Consider the following 24,382-nt stretch of genomic DNA (forward strand, 5'->3'; position numbering starts at 1 on the left):
ATATCATGGGGGGTGATGGAGGCAGCGGACAGGGAGAGGGGCGAAGGAGGAGGAGGAGGTGGTGATGAAGGCAGCAGACAGCATGGGGAGTGATGGAGGCAGCGGACAGGGAGAGGGGCGAAGGAGGAGGAGGAGGTGGTGATGAAGGCAGCAGACAGCATGGGGAGTGATGGAGGCAGCGGACAGGGAGAGGGGCGGTGGAGGAGAGGTGGTGATGAAGGCAGCAGACAGTATGGGGAGTGATGGAGGGAGCGGACAGCGAGGGCAGTGGAGGGGGTGGTGATGAAGGCAGCAGACAGCATGGGGAGTAATGGAGGCAGCGGACAGGAAGGGGGGCGGTGGAGAAGGTGGTGATGAAGGCAGCAGACAGCATGGGGAGTGATGGAGGCAGCGGACAGGAAGGGGGGCTGTGGAGGAGGTGGTGATGAAGGCAGCAGACAGCATGGGGAGTGATGGAGGCAGTGGACAGGAAGGGGGGCGGTGGAGGAGGTGGTGATGAAGGCAGCAGACAGCATGGGGAGTGATGGAGGCAGTGGACAGGAAGGGGGGTGGTGGAGGAGGTGGTGATGAAGGCAGCAGACCGCATGGGGAGTGATGAAGAAATTGGGCCGCATGGGTGTGATGGAACCAGTGGATGGGGGGGGGGGGATCAGACAGCATGTGGGGGTGATGGAGGCAGTGGACAATGTGGTGTATGGTATTTTTCTTTAATGTAGAAGATATAGCATATGGTTAGGGTGATAGTTCCAGTCTTAAGAATAATCCAGATGTGAGATGACTTTCTATATGTGATCCTTTATCCCATTGTGTAACAGAGCTCTTGCTATTGCCATGATCGTCAGTCTCCTCTTCCTGATCTTGCTGCGGTTCACTGCCGGGATCCTGGTGTGGTTACTCATCATCGGTGTTATCGGAGTTATTGGCTATGGTAAATAGCAGCATATCTATCTATCTATCTATCTATCTATCTATCTATCTATCTATCTATCTATCTATCTATCTATCTTCCAACATAAAAGGAATCTGCTGAAGAACACCTGTGGGCCACTCTTTGTAATCATGTATAACAGACCATCTTTATCCATGATTGGTTGTCATAGAATCCCCAGATAATAAATAACAAAAAATAATAGGACACAATCTGGTAGATCAGCAGTTTAGCAGACAGGAACCTCTGCCTTTGGGAGGAGCCAGGTGCTGTGGGTGTACCATAAGCGGGTATAAGGTCATGGGACAACAGGAGGATAATTGCCCACTTTGCCCCAGCTTTAATGGCTATAGCTGTAGGCCCTGGTCAGTCTCTCCATCCACCCCCACCACAATCGTACACCACCATATTGATCACCACTAGGGTTGCAATAGCGCAAAAGTAGAAATGCATGTCTGCACCATCTCTTCATAAGATCCCCGGGCACCCCATATTGCCCTCTGCCTTCTCCCCATGGAGAGGAGGCAGAGGGCCTTTGTTAGAACTGTCACTGTAGGCCACATCCAAGCTGCACAATACTATTTGACAACAGCAGGATCTCTTTATTATGTAAAATGAATATATCCCAGAAAATAAGAGGACGCTCTAGAGCAGGAGATTCCTTTCTGCAACCCTTGTGATCTACCATGGATCGTTCAATGGTTGGTCATTCTCTTTTATCTTTGTTTCTTCCTGCAAATATCTTCATTACAAATTCTCTCACAGCCTGTCTCTCTATTTGCCTGTCTCTCCTTCCACCGCTCTGTCTACTGATGGGTGCCACGTGTTCTTCTGAGCCTGTCTGTCCCCTCACAGGCATCTATCACTGCTACATGGAGTATGACAAGCTGAACAAGGCAGGAGCCACCGCAGCCACTGTGGGCTTCACGTTCAACATCAGCGCCTATGGCCAAGTCAAAGAGACGTGGCTGGCAATCTGTAAGTTGTACTCTGCACTGCTGTATATCCGTAATCCCCCCAATATCATTACTTATTCACAGCGTCATGAGACCTCATGGCACTTGGATGCGTTAATTTACTAAACTTGAAACTGCATTTATGTGTTTATGTTGCGTTGGATGCACTCAACATAAAGCTGTATGCGTACACCTTGGAATAGACTGGCATCTGGCTTGGAGGGGCCAGTAGCTGCTGGGTGCTCCGGGCCGTGCTGTACTTCCTGGTGCCATCTGCCCCACCCTCACGGTGTACCGTCATGATTTCACGTGTTTGGGGGATGGGGCTAGCACAGGGTTCAGAATCACCCTGCTCCAGCAATGTTGGCAGTGTTCTGGTAATTCTCTGTCCTTTATACCTTAATAGGGGAGCAAATAAATTATATGATATATACATATAGTGCCACATATTTTACAGTGCTGTACATTTGTACGTGTAGGAACAAATCTATAAGTACTAAAAGCACATAATAAGTTCACAGTAAGTTGCCCTGAAATAGTTGACCATCTTAAAGGGTCTAGTAATGGAGGAATGCTGTGGCCTGCAGCACCATCTATTGGCCACAATTAATTTTGCGACAGCTGTAGGTCTGTAACAGATGTTTATTAAGGTATCTGTTTTTAGGTCGACAGTCACTAGGTCGACCAATGAAAGTCGACAGTAAGTAGGTCGACACATGACTAGGTCGACAGGCATGGAAGGTCAACATGGTTATTAGGTCGACACACACAAGGTCAACACGGTTATTTTGGAGTTTTGTGGGGTTTCAGGTCCTTTTTCATACCTCCTCTGGGCATAGAGTTGTTATATACCTTGTGGCGAGCGTAGCAAGCCACCGTGCCCGAAGCATGGCAAGCGAAGGTGTTTCAACTGTTGGTGGTCCCAGATGGAAATTCAGGTCAAGAAACCCCCCCCCCCAAAAAAAAAACTGTGTCGACATTGCCCATGTCTATCTTCCATACCTGTCTACCTAGTCATGTGTCGACCTTCAGTCAGTGTCGCCCTACTTACTGTCGATCTTCAGTGGTCGACCTAGTGACTGTCGACCTAGACAAGGTCAACCCAAATGATCCATACCCGTTTATTAACTAGGAGGAATTCCATCTCCTGAATAAAGATGTTCAAAGTTAAATTTCACTGGTTCAAAGGCCCCAAACATAATGGCGGTATAACCGCCAGAAGACCCCAACTGAACTGCAAGTTCAAAATTTGTGGTTTGCGTCCAAGGATCACAGTTGCTATTAGCATTAAAACTTGTGGTACTTTCCTCCCCCAAAAATACTACAGTATGTTAAATAATATTTTTAATTTGTTAAAAAAAAAAAATATTGTACATAAAAAAAAAAAAAAGAACTCTTATGTAACTTGAACACATGCAAACCGTCCTGAACACTATAGCGCCGCATAAACTCTTTTTTTTAAACTATTCCAAAATTCAGGAAATGCCAGCTCATTGTCAAACAGATTTGTTTAATCAGTACGAGAATCGAAATGCAGACCAATTGGACGTCTCCGCCCCTGAATCATAGGGAGGGCAATGAGGTTAACAGATCCTCATTTCTCCTGACTTAATTTTTCCTATTTTCTGTATAGAGTATACCATTTGCACGATCCAGAATGTAACAGACAAACTCTGCTCATACTGTAGCACTTTATTTACTGTATGATGTAGACATAAGCTGTTCCTTTATATTCCGCTTAGTGTATAGTTTCTGAAATGAAGTCGCCCCAGTGACATAATTATCCTCTTGCTTACAGTCATTATACTCATCGTGGTTGAAGTTATTCTCTTGTTGCTGTTGCTGTTTCTACGTAAGAGGATTCTCATCGCAATTGCGCTGATTAAGGAAGCCAGCAAGTGAGTGAGGGAACCTGTATCGAGCGGAACGAAGTTTCATGGTATTGCGCAGGAGAGTGACTTTGGTGTCTTTCCCTCCACAGGGCGATCGGCCACATCATGTCCTCCCTGTTTTATCCTCTGGTCACATTTGTCCTTCTGCTCGTCTGCGTGGCATACTGGGGTATTACAGCTCTGTATCCTTCCGTCAGTATTCGTCTAGGCATTCCCTGTGCTGTGCATTTGGTGGAATGGCCCAATATTAATGGGATGGCACCACACCTCACCGATGTCCATCTTTACTAGTGGATTCATAGACTGGATCAGACCAGAGGCAGAACTCTGGGAGGCAACGGAGTCATCTGCCGCCGGGCTCCTGCTCTGAAGGGGGCACCTCTCCTCCCATTCTGTGACACCATTGAATTAAGTTAATTGATAGCTGTCGCTGTCTTTTCAGTAGCCGACTTCCTCACTTGGTCCCTGCACGCTACAAATCACACCCTGTTTTATTATACTGTAGATACACATTTTACAAGTATCACACCCAGGATTAGAAACCACGACCTATTACACTGGAAGCAGACACCTTACTGATGAAGCTGTTTGCTCCTGTATAGGAAATATGAGAATTCTAACTATATGAAGATACTTCTCTGACAATTACACGTAACTTCATTTAGTTATCATTCTCATGCTTCCTCTACAGGAGTAAATAGCTCCATCAGTAAAGTGTCTGCTGTTAGTGTAACAGGTCATGGGTTCTAATCCTGGGTATATGACTGCTAAGAAATGTGTGCTTTAAAATAAAAGACAATTAAATGTATATATACAGTATATAATTTTTTTTCAGAACACTCCATACACACGCACGCACGCACGCACGCACGCACGCACGCACACACACATACATATATTTATCTTAATATAGGAAATAGGGGGTCACCAATATTTATCTTGCCTCCGGGCGACTGTGACGAACTTACGCCACTGGATCAGACCACAGAATGGCTGTATGCAGCCATATTGCTTACTACGACACGTTAAAGGGACAACACCATATTAACCCCCCCTTCCCCATATTCCAAAGTTGTTGAAGCCTCTAAGAACTATTTGGGGGAGATTAAGCAAAATCTTGTTGATAGATAAAGTACAAGCTAATCCGCTCCTAACTGTCACGTTACAGACTGTGCTTGAAAAATGTCAGGAGCTGATTGGTTGGTACTTTAACTCCATCCATTTTATCTCTCTCCAAGCTTTGATAAATCTCCCCTTTTGCGTTTCATGAAGCTGGGAGTGGATTGAGAAGGGTAATTAACATAATTTATTATTCATCGTACACTAGAATGGAACACATTGTCGGCCCATAATCCTAAATGCTTCCAAGCTATACCCTACCCATTTGCAAGGGTTGCTTTGAAGTACTTTTATAAAAAGGGTGTTGGTGACCCCGCCATTTTTCACTGACATTGTGGCATTGACAAAGGTGCTATAAAGGTCCCTTAACTTCACCCCAGATATTTGGCAACCTCAGGTTCTCCATTATATGTAGTGTCTACTGTAAACAGCACCTTTCCGGGGTGTTCAAATATAACTGGAAATATCACTTGTAATCCAACGGTAAGTGTGACCGTATGTATATGTTACTAGCTGTGTGTCATTGTAGGGTGTGAGTGTTCTGAAACAATCCATTCTGACTTCCACCTTGAACCTGTTTTACTTAGAGAAACTGTCTCCTGCAGTGGAGGCAGCCATGTTGTAGACTGAACAATATTCATGAGAATATGGCTTACCTATTCTCTAAGCAGGAACACCGAGAGGTAGTATGTGGGTGGGCAGGTATGAAGTAACCAGGTCTGTCTGGAGGCCTGGGCTACAGTAACATGGCTGTTTGCATGAGGGAAGAGCTTTTAGATGTGTGGAAGCTGGTTTTTTAAATGGTGGCAGTTCTGGAGGTGCAGCACAAATTATTTTATATTGGGTGTTTCACATTGATAGCTGCCTAGGAGGGTCAAGTAATAGTAAATCTATGCCAGATAAATATCCGCCATAGACTTCAATAGACTAGTGCCCAGTGGTAGACGCATTGTTAAAGAAGTACTCTGCTAAGAACTCTATACTCGACCTACCTTACCCTGAAGAACGGCCGCTGACCAGGGGAGGCAGGAAAGGTGTGACTGTTCAACACCTCATGTCTCCACAGCTCTGATTGGACAGCTGCCAAGCCATTCACTGCACTCTCATTGCTGAAGAGACCTTAAGGGGCAGATGTACTTGCCTTGGAGAGAGATAAAGTAGCAACCAATCAGCTAACTGCCATTTTTGAAACACCGACTGTAACACGGCAGTTTGGAACTGATTGGCTGGTACTTTATCTCTCTCCATTTTATCTCTCTTCAGTGCTTAGTATATCTGACCCTATGTCTCTAAGGAATTGACTGAGGGGTTTATCTTGCTTATTTCGGGGGTCCTGGATTTCAGCGGTTCTGCCAATAAGAATAGTTGCTCATCTTACCAAGCAGTAGAATAAATCGATTTATATTTTGCGATACTTGGCAAGAAGACATAAAACGAGATCTTTATTTGTAATACTGCCCTTTACTGATATGATCAGTTGTGTGTATTTTGCAGTCTAAAGGGGGGTACAAACGGAGAGATCAGTGTTTAAAATCTAAGCAATCTGACTAGATTGCTTAGATTTTAAGCAGGGATCTGCCGTGTGTATGCCCCCAGCGATAGCCGCGCATCGCTATCGCCGGTGCTAGATTGAGCCTGCATGCAGGCTCAATCTAGCGGGTCGCTCGCTTCACCGTTGTGTGAAGTGAGCGGCCCCCCCGTCCGTCCGTCCCCTCGCTCAGCACATTGCGCTGTGCTGACGGGGGGAGAGATGTGTGCTGAGCGGTCTGTGTTAAGATCGCTCAGCACACATCTCTCCCGTCAGTACCCCCCTTAAGGGGTTTATTTACTAACCAGGTGTGTTTTGCTCTTAATAGTGATTTTGCGGTCAGTTGCGCAGATAATCAACGGCCACTGTTTAGTAAATAAGCCCCTAGGTGTGTGTGTGTGTGTGTGTGTAAGAGAGGGGGTTTGTATGATTGAAGTGATGTGTAAAGTCTAACCTGCCTTTCTTCTCCCAGACATTTAATGCCTCCAGCACAGGCTGTGATGAGGCTCGCTGTATCTTCTACAAGTACAACACTGAGGGGATCTTCCAGCAAAACCTCTTTAACCTGCAGATATACAATGTCTTCGGCTTCCTGTGGTGCATTAACTTTGTCATCGCCCTGGGCCAGTGTGTCTTAGCCGGGACCTTCGCATCCTACTACTGGGCTTTCCACAAACCCAAAGACATCCCATACTTCCCTGTGTCCGCTGCTTTCATGAGAACGCTGAGGTGAGTAGTGTGTGACATACATGTAACATACGTGTACTTTCTCAGCTCGTTTCAGAATATTTCCAGTTTCTCCCACCCTTCATAAAATGTTTGTGTGTGTGCTGCTGTATATTCCTGTATGTATGCTTGTATGTTAGGAAATTTTGACTGTGCAGTAAGCTCCAGTGAGGCATGGACTGATGTGTAACATTTATACACTGCGTCTTTGGCGCAATATAAATAAAATAATTTAATAATAAGTTAATGTTAGAATCAATATCACTAGAACACAGATTCTTGTATAAAGTATTTGTCAGTGATCTCTCTCTCTCTCTCTCACACGCACACACTTCAAGATATCACACAGGGTCTCTCGCCTTTGGTGCCCTCATCCTCACCATTGTTCAGATGATCCGAATCTTACTGGAGTATCTGGACCACAAGCTGAAAGGTAAAACTCCATGTACATGTGCATTTTAAGGTAGGCTCTGGGTACTCCGAACCCCCCCTGAGTGCACCACTTGTCTAAGGCACCGTTGAAAAATGTGTTCCTGTCGACCAACTCAGCTGTTGTAAAGCCAACAGACCACAAGTCTCACAGTAGACCATTACCACATCCCACTACAGTATGTGTGTGGTAATTGTCCATCTGTACTAATGAGGCCCTGTAGGTTCTGACAGTGCAGCCCGGAGCTGCTGGATTTGCCCATTTATTAGAACTTTAAATTAAATTTCTAAGCTAAAACTGACTTTTGCATAGACAATCCTCTTCAATGGATCCACCTGGTTAAATGGTCCCACGCGCACTCTACTTTTCTCTTCCCTCTCAATCGGCATGCACCATGCAGAGCATTTCTGAATTCCCCATACCTGTGTTTGCTTTTGTTGCTCTGGGATATAACATATTTTAATTTAAAACGGCAATACTGTACAAGGTAAAAAGGCAACTTGTTCTGCCTTGATTAGTATTGGCATTTTAAATGTCCTGCAAAAAGCGCGGAGGAGCTTTGGCTTTTGCAAGATGCCGCTTGGTAAACTTGGCGTCCAGTGCAGCTTTGTCGTATCCCTTGGCAACAGAAATAAAGTATTCCTACTAGTGATAATTAATACATTGGTAAAAAGCACAGAAGAGAGAGAGAGGATTAAAAAGCAACGTATGTGACAAATGTTTCAAGAATGCAGTACGTGCCAATGCATTTATTGTCTTCATCTGGAGTAAAACCAGATGTAACCAACATTCAAAGTAGAAATATAAAGTGTTCTATACATCTGTGTAATTACATTTCTCTCCACCAGGGGCACATAACCCATGCACGCGCTTCCTCCTGTGCTGTCTAAAATGCTGCTTCTGGTGTCTGGAAAAGTTCATCAAGTTCTTGAATCGGAATGCATATATCATGGTAATAACACCCCTGTATAAATAGTATATATGTCATGTGACCACCGCTACTGTCTTCTCTCATACTGTACATCCCTTTCATCAGAGTCTTCAGTTTGTAATATGAAAATGCATAAAATATTAAAAGCTGTCTTGGGAAGCTTGTAACATACACTAGCTGTTCTATCCGTTCTTCACACGGGAGTTTCTGATTTTCACGGTTGTAAATATAAATGAGTGTTAAAAATTTGGTAAATCTATAGAGATGTAAATCTGGGACGTGTGAATGTAAGTAAATATTAATCCATGGTTCTTGGTGTTACCCGAGGAGAACCCGTAGCAGATATGTTAAAAAGTGACAGGAGCATTTTTGTAGTTTATTAAATGCTACACACTGGAGGTGCAATCCAAATTTTGATCCAATTGTCCGTTTGGGCGTTATCGTTCCCGCAACGCAAGCCACGCATCGGTAATTACGTCATTATGTCAGTCCCCTTTTCATCCCCTTAGGGGAGGTTTATTATAATTCTAATTATGTCGTTTTCCTATTTCCCACATGCAGAATATCTGTGTTACATTTCATCTTCCTAACGTATCAGGAAGTAAGAGAATCAAACCCCTTTTCTCATACGTCCTAGAGGATGCTGGGGACGACATCAAGACCATGGGGTAAAGACGGGATCCGCAGGAGACATGGGCACTCTAAAGACTTTTCATTGGGTGTGAACTGGCTCCTCCCTCTATGCCCCTCCTCCAGACCTCAGTTTTAGAAATGTGCCCAGGTCGACTGGATGCACTCTGAGGAGCTCTACTGGGTTTCTCTGAAAAGACTTATGTTGGGTTTTTTATTTTCAGGGAGATCTGCTGGCATCAGACTCCCTGCTTCGTGGGACTGAGGGGGCAGAAGCAGAACCAACTTCCTCAGAGTTTCATGGCTCTGTTTCTGGCTGACAGGACACCATTAGCTCCTGAAGGGAACTGAACGCTAGCCGTGTCTAGATGCTCACTCCCACAGCACGCCGTCACCCCCCTCACAGAGCCAGAAGACAGGTGAGTATGAGAAGATTGAACTTCAATCAAGTAAGCGACGGCTGAGGTACGATGCAGCTGGCGGGAGCGCTGCGCGCCATTGCTGCCCACACACACAGGCACTGCAGGGTGCAGGGCGCAGGGGGGGGGGGCACCCTGGGCAGCAAAATACCTCTATAAACTGGCTAATAGGGGGCATAAGATGCCCAGGCACAGCCCTACCCCCGCCAGTATAAATATTACAAACAGTCTCTGAGGTAAAAAGGGCGGAGCTTCTTCCTCAGGCAGCCAGCACACTGCTCAGCACCATTTTCTCTCTCTCCCCTCAGGCTGCAGAGATATAGCTGGTCCTCCTCCACTTCTGACTACAAGTATTCAGGGTGTAAATAAGGGAGGCACAAAGCGATTTGGGTGCTTTACAAATGTGTTTTACTGTGTAAAGAGCGCTGCATGTCAGTGGGCATTCTGTGTTCACAGACATTAAATACAGGCGCTGGGGTTGTGGGCTGGCTGCTCCTATACTGTGTCCCTCTGACAGATTTTACTGTGGGTCTGTCCCCAAATAAGTCCCAGTGTGTCTGTGAGTGCTGTACAAGTGTGAGGCATGTCTGAGGCAGGGAGTTCCTCCCCAGAGGAAGCCATTTTAGGGACACAGAGTTGTAATGTGGTGGCGCTACCGGCACACCAAGAGCCTGCATGGGTGAAAGAGCTACGTGACCGTATGCATCTGATTAACCGTAGATTGGTAGTCTAAATCTAAGGCTGCATGCTGGAGAAAATCTGTGGAAGATGTGATTTTTCAGGATGCTGTTATTCCTTATGCGGGCGGCCGCCCCTCTGGGTCACATAAGAGACCATTTGCAAATGTTGTAAACACTGATACGACACGGATTCTGATTTTTGTGTCGACGATAGTGAATCCAGAGAGAGAGATCATAAATTGGCAAAAAGTATACAATATATGATTGTGGCTATAAGGGAGGTGTTGGAGGTTACAGAAAGCACTCCTGTACCTCAGGAGAAAGCTTATTTATGTAAGGAAAAGAAATCCAAAGTCACGTTCCCTCCTTCACATGAACTAAATGCTCTGTTTGAAGGGATGTGGGTGAATCCTGATAAAAAAATTTGTATTCCCAAAAGGATTCACATAGCTTATCCTTTCCCGGTTGAAGACAGGAAAAAATGGGAGTCACCCCCTGTGTTAGACAGTGCACTTTCCAGGTTGACAAAGAAGGTCATTCTCCCTGCTCCTGGCACGGCTTCTCTTAAAGAGCCGGCAGACCGCAAAATGGAAACGACATTGAAATCCATTTATGTTACCAGTGGTACACTGCTCAGGCCCACTATTGCCTGCGCATGGGTGAGTCGCGCTATTGAAAAATGGTCAGAAAGCGTGTCATCAGAAATTGACACGATTGATAAAGATGAGATACTCCTTAAGTTAGGGAATATCATGGACACTGCCGCCTACATGCTGGAAGCAATGAAGGATATTGGACTCTTGAGTTCACAAGCCGCTACCATGGCAGTATCGGCTAGGCGGGCCTTATGGATTTGCCAGTGGAACGCGGATGCAGATTCCAAAAGAAACATGGACGCTCTCCCATATAAAGGTGAGGCCTTATTTGGCGATGGCCTGGATGCGTTAGTCTCGGCGGCTACCGCAGGTAAGTCAACATTTTTGCCCTCTGCGCCTGCACCGGCAAAAAAAAAAAAAAAGACCTATCACCCGCAAATGCTGTATTTTCGGCCCAATAAATACAAAAAGACGAGAGGTTCCCCCTTCTTTGCAGGTAGGGGAAGGGGAAGGGGAAAGAAGCCCACACCGGCTCCAGGTTCCCAAGAGCAAAAGTCTACCCCTGCTTCTGCCAAATCCTCAGCATGACCCTGGAACTCCCTTGCGGGAGGCCGCTCGGGTGGGGGCACATCTCAAACTCTTCAGCCAGGGTTGGATTCTGTCTGGCCTGGATCCCTGGGTGTTGCAAATAGTATCCCAGGGATACAAACTAGAGTTTCAAGACGTTCCCCCATGCCGAATTTTCAAATCGACCTTGCCAGCTTCTCCGCCAGAGAGAGAGGCAGTAACAGCGGCAATCCAAAAATTATGTCAAGACCAGGTCATAGTCCTGGTACCGTTGTGACAACAAGGGCGGGGTTTTTATTCAAGCCTCTTTGTTGTTCCGAAGCCGGACGGCTCGGTCAGACCGATCTTAATTCTAAAAGATCTGAATTTCTTCCTGAAAAGGTTCAAGTTCAAGATGGAATCACTTCGGGCGGTGATTGCCAGTCTGGAGGACGGGGACTACTTGGTGGCGGTGAACATAAAGGATGCTTACCTGCATGTTCCCATTTATCCTCCTCACCAGGCTTATCTGAGATTCGCGATTCAGGATTGCCATTACCAATTCCAGACGTTACCTTTCGGTCTCTCCACGGCGCCGAGGGTATTCACCAAGGTGATGGCGGAGATGATGGTCCTCCTTCGTCAGAAAGGAGTCAATATAATCCCTTATCTGGACGACCTCCTGATAAAGGCGAGATCCAGGGAGCAGTTATTACAAAACATATCCCTCTCCCTGTCAATACTCCAACAACACGGGTGGATCATAAATTACCCAAAGTCACAGTTGGAACCGACGACAATGTTGTCTTTCCTCGGGATGATTTTGGACACAGAAGTTCAGAGAGTATTTCTTCCGCTGGAAAAGGCTCTGGAAATCCAGAAAATGGTAAAACAGATATTGAAACCATCAAGTGTGTCGATCCATCAGTGCATTCGGTTGTTAGGGAAGATGGTGGCGGCCTACGAGGTCATACAGTTTGGCAGGTTCCATGCCAGAGTATTCCAGTGGGACCTGTTGGACAAATGGTCGGGGTCACACCTACACATGCACAGAAAGATAATCCTGTCGTCAAAAACCAGGATTTCGCTCCTGTGGTGGTTGCACAGCTCCCACCTGCTAGAGGGACGCAGGTTCGGGATTCAGGACTGGGTCTTAGTAACCACGGATGCAAGTCTCCGAGGCTGGGGAGCAGTCTCTCAGGGAGAAAACTTCCAGGGACGTTGGTCACATAAACGTTCTGGAGCTAAGAGCCATTTACAACGGCCTTCAACAAGCGGTACATCTTCTTCAAGACCGTCCCGTGCAGATCCAAGCGGACAATGTAACAGCAGTCGCATACATAAACAGGCAGGGCGGAACGAAAAGCAGAGCGGCAATGGCAGAGGCGACAAAAATCCTCTGCTGGCGCTGGGCAGAAAAACATCTACAAGCTCTGTCGGCAATATTCATTCCGGGAGTAGACAACTGGGAAGCAGACTTCCTCAGCAGACACGATCTCCATCCAGGAGAGTGGGGCCTCCACCAAGAAGTCTTCGCAGAGGTGACAAGTCTTTGTGGATTTCCTCAAATAGACATGATGGCGTCTCGTCTCAACAAGAAGCTTCAGAGATACTGTTCCAGGTCGAGAGACCCTCAAGCAGTAGCAGTGGATGCACTGGTGACCCACTGGGTGTTTACGTCAGTGTATGCTTTCCCTCCACTTCCGCTGATCCCAAAAGTACTCAGGATCATAAGAAAGACAAGGGTTCGAGCAATCTTCATTGCCCCAGACTGGCCAAGAAGGGCTTGGTACCCAGATCTTCAGCAGTTTCTCATAGGAGATCCTCGCCCTCTTCCTCCTCGGGATGACCTGCTGCAGCATTGACGCCGTATCCTAGCCAGGAAGGGTATTCCTAAGTAGGTCATCCCCACCCTTATTCAGGCCAGAAAGGGAGTAACGTCAAAACATTACCACCGTATTTGGAGAAAATATGTGTCTTGGTGTGAATCCAAGAAGGCTCCTTCGGAAGGGTTTCACTTAGGACGTTTTCTCCATTTTCTGCAGGATGGTGTGGAGGCGGGCCTACCATGGCCGGATTAACAATGGGGCGGATGGAGCTGCAGCTCCAGGCCCCCCATTGAAAACAGGCCAAAAGAGTCTCCTGCAATGCAGCCAGCCAGCCAGCGATGACAGGAGAAATACCTTTCTCCTGTCATCTCTCATCAACAGCATACACCTCCGCCCCGGCCAAGGCTCCACCTACACCCTCCGCTCTGCCTGCAGTGCAGTGTGCACATCCGACCCCATGTTACCTGAAGCTCAGATCACGTCTGTGCTAAGCTCCGCCCAAACCGCGATAAGCTCCGCCCCCTTGATGTTCTGCAGCTGTGCTCCCTCTCCTCTCCCATGCCATCTGATCCAAGGCTCTGTCCCCAGGCCGTAAGTTCCACTCACTGCTCCACTCCTTCCAGCCCACACTGAGCCTGGAGCCACCCCCATTCCCCCTGGAAACCTGAAGCTCCGCCCACAGGCCCGATTAGCTCCGCCCCCTGGGCAGTCAGTGGATTTGTCCATTTTCCTGGCATCTGAAGTCATGAAAATTCAGCTGCTGCTGTCAGTCAGCCAGTGTGCAGAGGCGGATTAAGGTTCAGTGGGGCTTGGACACTTACATGAGGGGGCCACTATTGCTTAAAGTGTGTAAAAGATATATTATATATATATATATATATATATATATATATGATATGATATGATATGATATGATATGATATGGCAGGGCTGTATGTAGCAGGATGCCAAGTGTGCCACACAGCTCAGTTTGCCTGGAGGTAGCACTCGGAACTAGCAGTCGCAGCGATGTCTATTGTGCCGGGCCTGCCACCAGCAAACCAGGAAGTGGAGAGCGACGAGCCACACAGCATCTCCGTGAACTTCTTGCCCATTGGGACCCTGAAGCCGGGGAACTAAGGAGCCATCAGCCCGACAGCAGGTACTCTAATAAAATAGGAGGACAGACATCAGTCACACTTACAGGAGATAGTGACAGCAGTACAGTTACTACTCAGTTACTACTGTACTGGGAGCAAGCAGCACTGGAGTCTGACCGTTTGTTCCAGACAGCGCTGCTTGCAGAACGCTCTTCTGTATTGAGCATTTGCAACTTTGGCCTCCAAATAACCAGACTGGGACACACTATAATGGAGTCATGATAATCTGCTACTGCCCCCATCTCCTGCTGTTCCAATCACTATTACCCCCTTCATTCCCTGCGCTAATGCTCCCCTCTCCTGCTGTTCCCATCACTACTGTCCCCATCATACCCTTCTGTCCCCTGCGCTACTGCCGCCTTCTCCTGCTATTCCCATCACTATTACCCCCTTCATCCCCTGCGCTACTGCCCCCCATCTCCTGCTGTTCCCATCACTATTACCCCCCTCATCCCCTGCGCTACTGCCCCCATCTCCCGCTGTTCCCATCACTATTACCCCCTCATCCCCTGCGCTACTGCCCCCATCTCCCGCTGTTCCCATCACTACTGTCCTCATCATACCCTTCTGTCCCCTGCGCTACTGCCCCCCATCTCCTGCTGTTCCCATCACTATTACCCCCCTCATCCCCTGCGCTACTGCCCCCATCTCCCGCTGTTCCCATCACTATTACCCCCTCATCCCCTGCGCTACTGCCCCCATCTCCCGCTGTTCCCATCACTACTGTCCTCATCATACCCTTCTGTCCCCTGCGCTACTGCCCCCCATCTCCTGCTGTTCCCATCACTATTACCCCCCTCATCCCCTGCGCTACTGCCCCCATCTCCCGCTGTTCCCATCACTATTACCCCCCTCATCCCCTGCGCTACTGCCCCCATCTCCTGCTGTTCCCATCACTACTGTCCCCATCATACCCTTCTGTCCCCTGCGCTACTGCCCCCCATCTCCTGCTGTTCCCATCACTATTACCCCCTTCATCCTCTGCGCTACTGCCCCCCATCTCCTGCTGTTCCCATCACTATTACCCCCCTCATCCCCTGCGCTACTGCCCCAAACTCCCGCTGTTCCCATCACTACTGTCCCCATCATACCCCCCTACAGCCCCCCATCTCCTGCTGTTCCCATTAGTACTGCCCCCACATGCTATGTGTTACTTCATACTGTGCCTGCCTCCTACATTCATCTCTCTCTCTCTCTCTCTCTCTCTCTCTCTCTCTCTCTCTCTCTCAATTCACCATTGTTGTGTAGCACAATGTGTATAAAGGTACTACATGAACATGGTGAATGCTCTGCATTATATGGTGGTCACTAAGGGGGTCATTCCGAGTTGATCGCACGTAGCAACTTTGTGCTGCTTGTGCGATCAACTAGACGCCGCCTATGGGGGAGTGTATTTTAGCATAGCAGGGCTGCGATCGCTTGTGCAGACCTGCTATGCTAAAAAAGTTTTGTGCTGAAGTAGACTAGCCCTGCAGTTACTTACCCTGTGCGATCGATCCTACGATGAAGGTCCTGGAACTGACGTCAGACATCCGCCCACCAAATGCCTTGATATACCTGCGTTCGGATCTCCACGCCCGGAAAACGGTGAGTATCCGCCCCGAAACGCCTCCCCACTATCAAACTTCTTGCGATCGCGCTAGCGATCACTTTCATCTTTCTTCTGGTCGCTGCCCAGCGACGGTCGTCGCCAGGCAACGACGCGCGTGCACAGTGTGGCCACCGCACATGCGCAGTTCCGACCCATTCGCACCGCAGCGATGAACCGCTGCGTGCGAACGGGTCGGAATGACCCCCTAAGATGTTGTCTGTATTATATGTATTATACTAAACATTTAATCACACAAAGGTTGAAAATGAAGAATATTTTCAGAGTGCAATTTCAATGTACAAGGGGTAGAGCTTTCAAAGGCATAATTGTTCTTTGCCATAAACATTAAAGGTAATAAAAAAAAATGTTAGCTATCTCTAATAATAATATAATAATAATAATAATAATAATAAACACAAAAGTCTGAATAAAAGTTAATACTTGCACGGTGAAGTCTATTTAACTAGTATTGTAATGGTATTTGCACTGCCTAATTACTTGATTTATAATTGCTATCTCAGGATGGCAATGACAATTTAAATTTGTTTTTGTTTTAATATATTTTTATATCTAAAGATTTTTTTGAGTTTTTTTTAATAATCTTAAAGATTTTTTTAAACATTTTATTTGTATTTTTTAATAAAAAAATAAAACTGAGAGCCCAAACCAGCTCACGCATGAACATCTGCAATGCAGTAAGTTAAGGTGCATACACGCTGTGCGATAAAACAGACGATATTGCTACTTTTCACCTTTCTGAGCAACATCATTTGTGATATCGCACAGTGTGTATGCTGCATGCGCCGGTTGATGCGTGCTCCTGGGGGTTGTTAATGACCCTCGCTGTTGGCCGTGCATGCAGCTCAATTTGGACTTATCATCCAAAGCTGCAAGCATGGCCCGGGCACGGAATGATGTCACTGTGCAATATCGCAGTGTGTATGCCCATGTCGGGTGGCCTGGGCGTGGAGGGAACATAATGTGCAATGTTGCTCATTGAGCGCATCGCACAGTTTGTACGGGGCTTTAAACCTTACCGCCCTGGTCCAGTATTGCCATTCCAGCTCTTTAATTTTCTAAAAAGACGGCAGCTAAGAAGGCAGTTAATTTATTAATTTAATACAATGCTATAAATGTGGGATGAACACTTACATAAATATGGCAATAACAGTGAACAATTTTGGATTTTTTTCTTTTTTTATTAATTTAAACTACTCTAGCACTCAATAAAAGTCAAACAATACAGATCGCCCCTTTCACAAAAAAAACACAACTTTTTTATTGTTATAGCTCCACTATAAGGTAGTTGAAGGTGTGCACCAGTTATGCCCTCCGTAGCGATAGCCACACCCACAGCACAGGCCACACCCTCTGTAGACCACAGACTCACCATACTGGTCACACCCCCACATCAGTCATTCTGCTGCAGCAATTGTCCCAGCCCCCACAGCGGCACACAATAGGCCCTTCATAAATCTCAGCTCCAGGCCCATGTGGACCTTAATCTGGCACTGGGGCCTACGATTGGGATCAATCAAGGTCCAGATTTCGGCCTTGTCAGTGTTCTTCCAATTGGCTTCTCTTCCAGAGGTTCAGACCTTCGTGAAAGGGGTTCTACACATCCAGCCTCCATTCGTGCCTCCAGTGGCACCATGGGACCTTTAACGTGGTATTGCAGTTCCTTCAATCGGATTGGTCTGAGCCTCTACAAAAGATAGAGTTGAAGTTTCTCACTTGGAAAGTGGTGATGCTTTTGGCATTGGCATCCGCAAGGCGGGTGTCTGAATTGGGGGCCTTGTCTCACAAGAGCCCTTACCTGATTTTCCATGAAGATAGGGCAGAGTTGCGAACTCGACAACTTTTTCTTCCTAAGGTGGTTTCTGCTTTTCACATAAACCAACCTATTGTGGTGCCAGTAGTTACGGACACATTCACTGATTCAAAGTCTCTAGATGTGGTTAGAGCGTTGAAAATCTATGTTGCTAGAACAGCTCGTATACGGAAAACAGAGGCTCTGTTTGTCCTGTATGATCACAACAAGATTGGGTGTCCTGCTACCAAGCAGACTATTGCACGTTGGATTAGAAATACGATTCAGCAAGCTCATACTACGGCTGGATTGCCGTTACCGACGTTGGTAAAGGCCTACTCCACAAGGAAGGTGGGCTCATCCTGGGCGGCTGCCCGGGGGGTCTCGGCATTACAACTTTGCTGAGCAGCTACTTGGTCAGGGTCAAACACATTTGCTAAGTTCTACAAGTTTGACACCTTGGCCGATGAGGACCTAAAGTTTGGTCAATACGGTGCTGCAGGGTCATCCGCACTCTCCCGCCCGTACTGGAGCTTTGGTATAGACCCCATGGTCTTGATGTCGTCCCCAGCATTCTCTAGGACGTATGAGAAAATAGGATTTTGATAACCTACCGGTAAATACTTTTCTCCTAGTCCGTAGAGGATGCTGGGCGCCCGTCCCAGTGCGTACTTTACCTGCAGTTTAGTTATTACAGTTACACAAGTTGTGTTATCTTGGTTTCAGCATGTTGCTGCAATTAGTTCATGCCTGTTGGCGTGTGTTATGTTGAATGCCATGTGTGCGGCATGGTTGAGGGTGTGAGTTGGTAGATATCTCACCACTAGTTAAGTAATTCCTTTCCTCGGAATGTCAGTCTCCCTGGGCACAGTTCCTGCAACTGAGGTCTGGAGGAGGGGCATAGAGGGAGGAGCCAATTCACACCCAATGAAAAGTCTTTAGAGTACCCATGTCTCCTGCGGATCCCGTCTATACCCCATGGTCTTGATGTCGTCCCCAGCATCCTCTACGGACTAGGAGAAAAGGATTTACCGGTAGGTTATCAAAATCCTATTTTTCACTAGCTTTAAACACATGGGTAAATGCGCGGGGGCGCGCATTTACCCATGTTTTTTACTAGTGGAAATTTCCCCCCCTGCAAATCCAACCCGAGTATCTTGCCAGGTTGAACACGTGTTCAACCCGATAAGCTATGTAGTGTGAACGGAAGCCGTGTCGATGCGACACGGCTCCCATTCACAGTGTATGGAAGTGCGGCGCTGGGAGATCATGTGATCTCCCAGCGCCGCCCCTGCCACGTCACTAGCAGCGTCACCAACCCGGCAATATGCCGGGTTGGTGAGTGCTGTGGGAAAGAGGGCTGTGGCACGGGTCGCAGCCATGTCAGGCTCCCGGCTGCGACCCGTGCTACAGGTGAAAAAGGGGTATTAGTGGTGAGTGAGTCAGTGAGTGGGGGCTTATATATATATATATATATATATATATATATATATATATATATATATATATATATATATATATATATATATATATAAGAGATTAGAAGAAACCCTCTGACTGAGACCAGTTGGTGACTGACGGTGATAGTGAGAGTGGTCCTTTCTTATACACCTTGTAATCCCCGCAGTGCATCAGCACACATACATCCATAGATAGATAAAATAATGACATCATTGTGCAACACTTTTCTCGGACTGTCACCAGCCAATACCACCTCATGTAACTGATGTGTTTTCCTCCTTCCCTGGCACAGATTGCCGTCTATGGAAAGAATTTCTGTGTCTCTGCTAAAAACGCCTTCAAGCTCCTGATGCGGAATATAGTGAGGTGAACGGGCACACGACCATGTGCTTCCCATGTTATTACTTCTGTCCATATAAGTATTCCCTGCTTGCTACACAGGGCCTGTCAATGTCTGCCCCTGGCAAATATGTCCCGTGAGTATGTGTGTCCTTGTTGTGTTGAGTGCGTGTTTAGCGTGTCGCCTACGTGTGCTTTTAGCATGCCGCTGTTCCCTCAGATCTTCAGATTCCTTTTCCAGCTTTTGCCGAGGCGTGGTCTTTGCATGTTTAAGATGTGTTAGATTTATCCTAATATGTGTGGTCTCTCTGCAGGGTGGTTGTCCTGGATAAAGTCACTGACTTGCTCATATTCTTTGGGAAACTGATTGTGGTCGGTGGCGTAGGTGAGACCAGTGGAACAGAAGATGGAAATTCTCTTGTGTAACCTTCTTATCTTTCCCCTTTCCTCCATCTTTACTCTCTAATATCAGCTTCCTCTTTCCTCTCACCCTTGGTGTTGCCCTGTACTATGAATTCTATGCTCTCCCAATGCTCCATGCCACAAGCCCACCACTGGCACTGTATGACAACTGCCACCCTTTTCAACACCCTGTATCATGGGCTCCACCAAATCCATCATCAACAGCAGCGACGGACTGGGGCTCTAATTCGGCCTGGGCACTCGTGAGCGCGCATGCACGTCACGGGGACACGCCGCCACGATGTACGGGGGCGTGCCGCGAGTCATTGGGGCGTGGACTCATGGCACTCTCCCATTAACATGGCAACGCTTGCTGGGGGCGGGGACGCGCCACGGTTCGGTGGCGTGGACTCCCGGCACGCCCCTATTTCCATGGAGACTGATGGGGGCGGCTGAACCAGAGAGCCAGAGGTGCCGCTGCGCGCGGCCTTCCCGGCTCACTGAGGGACCAGATTGGCCCACCTGCCCATCGGCCCTTCTGGCATGTGCCAGAAGAGCCAGATGGCCAGTCCGGCCCTGATCATCAGTTATGACTGCCAGTTGTTTATACCAGAGCCACCAAATTCTTATCCCCAAATACCTCCAATATTACATGATTTTTGCTTACTTTCTCTTACGTCCTAGAGGATGCTGGGGACTCCAAAAGGACCATGGGGTATAGACGGGATCCACAGGAGCTTGGGCACACTGAAAAGACTTTAACTGGGTGTGAACTGGCTCCTCCCTCTATGCCCCTCCTCCAGACCCCAGTTAGACTTTGTGCCCAGGACTGACTGGACACTCACTAGGGGAGCTCTCCTGAGTTTCTCTAGAAAATACTTTTGTTAGGTTTTTTATTTTCAGGGAGACCTGCTGGCTACAGGCTCCCTGTAGCGAGGGACTGAGGAGAGAGAAGTCAGACCTACTTCTACTTAGTTTAAGGGCTCTGCTTCTTAGGCTACTGGACACCATTAGCTCCAGAGGGTTCGATCACTTAGTGCGCCTAGCTGCTTGTTCCCGGAGCCGCGCCGTCACCCCCCTCACAGAAGCCAGAAGTAAGAAGCCGGGTGAGTATGCAGAAGGCAGAAGACTTCAGGACGGCAGAAGACATCAGTAACGAGGTACAGCGCAGCGGTAGCGCTGCGCTCCATGCTCCCACACACTTCACCAACGGCACTCACAGGGTGCAGGGCACTGGGGGGGGGGGGGGGCGCCCTGGGCAGCAGTTACTGAGGTCTGGGAAGCCGGCAGAAGCCTTTTCGGTGCCTCTGCACCATTTTTCAGACCCCCGCCGGCATTTTCATTTTTCAAATTTGTCCGGCTGAAGCTCGCCGGGAAGGGGTGGAGCTTAGCTGTGCGGCTCACAGGCGCCATTTCTCCTCAACACGCGGCTGCAGGAGACGCTGGCCCGGGACCTCCAAAGCTCCACTACAAGTAACGGGGAGCTAATCGGGGGGGCACAGTTTTGTGGTGCATATTTATTGTCATTGAAGCAGCGCTTTACACATATATTCTTTGGCGGGATGTAAGGGCGCTGGGGTGTGAGCTGGCATACTACCTCTGTGTTTCTCTATCCAGGCTTCCTTGTGGGCCTGTCCCCTAGCTGAGGCATTGTGTGTGTGTGTCGGTGTGTCGATACTCCGTGTCGACATGTCCGAGGCTGAATGTTATTCACCGAAGGAGGTTATTGGGGGAGCAGATGCGGGTCTGGAATTGGCTCTGTCGGCGCAGCCGACAACTGCTTTACTCACATTATTAAGTACACTTAATACAAATGTGGCTTCTTTGTCAAAGAGGTTTGATAAATCAGAGTCGCAGACACAGGTGTGGAAAAAATCCATGGAGGATGCTTTGTCTCAGGTGCAGACCCCATCGGGGTCGCAAAAGCAGCCGTTTAATCAAGTAGTAGATACTGATACCGACACGGATTCTGATTCCGAGGTCGAGCTCACTGAAGCTGCTTTACATCCACGATTAGTTAAGAGTATTCAATACATGATTGTGGCTATAAAAGATGTTTTACGCATTTCTGATGAACCTGCGGTGCAGGAAACAAGGATTTGTTTGTTCAAGGGGAAAAAACCTGAGGTGAAGTTTCCCCCCTCTCATGAAATGAATACTCTTTGTGAAAAGGCTTGGGAGTCGCCGGATAAGAGGTGGCAGATTCCCAAGAGGATTTACATGGCGTATCCTTTCCCCTCTGACAGGGAAATATGGGAGGCGTCTCCAAATGTTAACAAAGCTCTATCTCGTTTGTCTAAGAAGGTGGCGCTTCCGTCTCCTGACTCGGCAGCTCTCAAGGATCCGGCGGATCGCAAGCTGGAGACGTCTCTGAAGTCCATTTTCACTAATACGGGTGCATTGCTCAGACTTGCTGTGGCGTCGGTATGGGTGAGTAGTGCTATTGCTAAATGGGTTGAGAATGTAGCTGCTGATATGGATACCCTTGATAAAAATAATGTTCTTTTGACTCTTGGTTATATCAAGGACGCTGCAGATTACCTGAAGGATGCGGCGAGTGATGTTGGTCTCTTGGGATCAAGAGCCAATGCCATGGCGATCTCGGCCAGGAGGGCGCTGTGGATCCATCAATGGAATGCTGATGCCGACTCCAACAGAGCTATGGAAGCTTTACCCTTCAAAGGTACTGTCTTGTTTGGGGATGGCTTGGCTGACCTGGTCTCTACCGCGACTGCGGGTAAGTCGTCTTTTCTTCCCTATGTTCCCACACAATAGAAAAAGGCACCACATCAGCAGATGCAGTCCTTTCGTCCAAATAAATACAGGCGTGGAAAAAGTTCGTCCTTCCTCGCTTCAAAGGGTAGAGGAAGGGGAAGGAAGTCGCCTGCTATGTCAGGCGCCCAGGACCAAAAGTCCTCCCCTGCCTCTACCAAGTCCACCGCATGACGCTGGGGCTTCCCTGGGGGAGTCCGGACCGGTGGGGGGCCATCTGTGGATCTTCAGTCAGGTCTGGATTCAATCATGCCTGGATCCTTGGGTCCTAGAGATTGTATCTCAGGGATACAAGCTGGGGTTTCAGGAGGTGCCCCCTCACCGGTTTTTCATTTCGGCCTTACCAGTGTCTCTTCCGGACAGGGAGGTGGTGCTGGCAGCAATACAAAAGTTGTGTCAACAGAGGGTCATTGTTCCCGTTCCCCCGTCCCAACGGGGGAAGGGGTTCTACTCGAGCCTCTTTGTTGTACCGAAACCGGACGGTTCGGTCAGACCGATTCTGAATCTAAAATCCCTCAATCCATACTTGAAAGTTTTCAAGTTCAAGATGGAATCTCTTCGAGCTGTGATTTGCAGCCTAGAAGGGGGGATTTTATGGCGTCGGTCGACATAAAGGATGCCTACTTACACATCCCGATATATCCTCCGCATCAAGCCTTCCTCAGGTTTGCGATACAGGATTCTCATTACCAATTTCAGACGTTGCCATTTGGGCTTTCCATGGCCCCGAGGATTTTCACCAAAGTCATGGCAGAAATGATGGTTCTCCTTCGCAAGCAAGGGGTTACAATTATACCGTACTTGGACGATCTCCTGATAAAGGCGAGGTCCAAGGAACGGTTGCTGAGGAGTGTGAATTTGTCACTGTCGGTTCTGCGACAGCACGGTTGGGTGCTAAATTTGCCAAAATCTCAGTAGATTCCGACCACTCGGCTGCCTTTTCTGGGCATGATTCTGGTCACGGAGTTACGGAGAGTATTTCTTCCAGAAGAAAAAGCTCTGGAACTGCAGACGATGGTCAGGGAACTTCTGAGGCCGACAAGTGTGTCGATTCATCACTGTACTCGGGTTCTGGGGAAAATGGTTGCGGCGTACAAAGCCATTCCATTTGGCAGGTTTCATGCCCGGGTGTTTCAGTGGGACCTGCTGAGCAAATGGTCCCACCTGCACATGCACCGGATGATAAGTCTATCTCCCAGCGCCAAGATTTCTCTCCTGTGGTGGCTACAAAGTTCTCACCTCCTAGGAGGGCGCCGGTTCGGTATCCAGGACTGGGTGCTTCTGACAACAGATGCAAGTCTCCGAGGCTGGGGCACAGTCACCCAAGGAAGAAATTTCCAGGGGAATGGTCACTCCAGGAAGCTTGTCTCCACATAAATGTTCTCGAGTTAAGAGCCATGTACAACGGCCTGCTACAAGCAAGAAGCCTTCTTCAGGGTCGACCTGTCCTGGTACAGTCGGACAACATCACAGCGGTGGCGCATATAAACCGTCAAGACGGAACAAGGAGCAGGGCAGCTATGGCGGAGGCTACGAGAATCCTTCACTGGGCGGAACAACACGTGAGCACCCTGTCAGCAGTCTTCCTTCCAGGAGTAGACAACTGGGAAGCAGATTTCCTCAGCAGACACGATCTCCATCCGGGAGAGTGGGCTCTT

At 48.0% G+C, this 24,382-nt stretch overlaps 1 protein-coding gene across 1 annotated transcript in view; it reads left to right on the plus strand.

The window, feature by feature from the left end:
- SLC44A4 (solute carrier family 44 member 4) overlaps positions 1-24,382 on the plus strand; it is a 145,095-nt gene that overhangs the window by 106,935 nt on the left and 13,778 nt on the right. The window contains exons 10-19 of the mRNA XM_063938139.1: positions 816-928; positions 1,784-1,906; positions 3,683-3,782; positions 3,866-3,958; positions 5,276-5,378; positions 6,896-7,152; positions 7,488-7,582; positions 8,428-8,531; positions 19,504-19,577; positions 19,865-19,935. Coding sequence (XP_063794209.1) covers positions 816-928; positions 1,784-1,906; positions 3,683-3,782; positions 3,866-3,958; positions 5,276-5,378; positions 6,896-7,152; positions 7,488-7,582; positions 8,428-8,531; positions 19,504-19,577; positions 19,865-19,935 — 1,133 coding nt within the window. The remainder of the gene's footprint in view (positions 1-815; positions 929-1,783; positions 1,907-3,682; positions 3,783-3,865; positions 3,959-5,275; positions 5,379-6,895; positions 7,153-7,487; positions 7,583-8,427; positions 8,532-19,503; positions 19,578-19,864; positions 19,936-24,382) is intronic.

Source organism: Pseudophryne corroboree, chromosome 8 (genome assembly GCF_028390025.1).
Source record: "Pseudophryne corroboree isolate aPseCor3 chromosome 8, aPseCor3.hap2, whole genome shotgun sequence".
NCBI classification, from domain to species: domain Eukaryota; kingdom Metazoa; phylum Chordata; class Amphibia; order Anura; family Myobatrachidae; genus Pseudophryne; species Pseudophryne corroboree.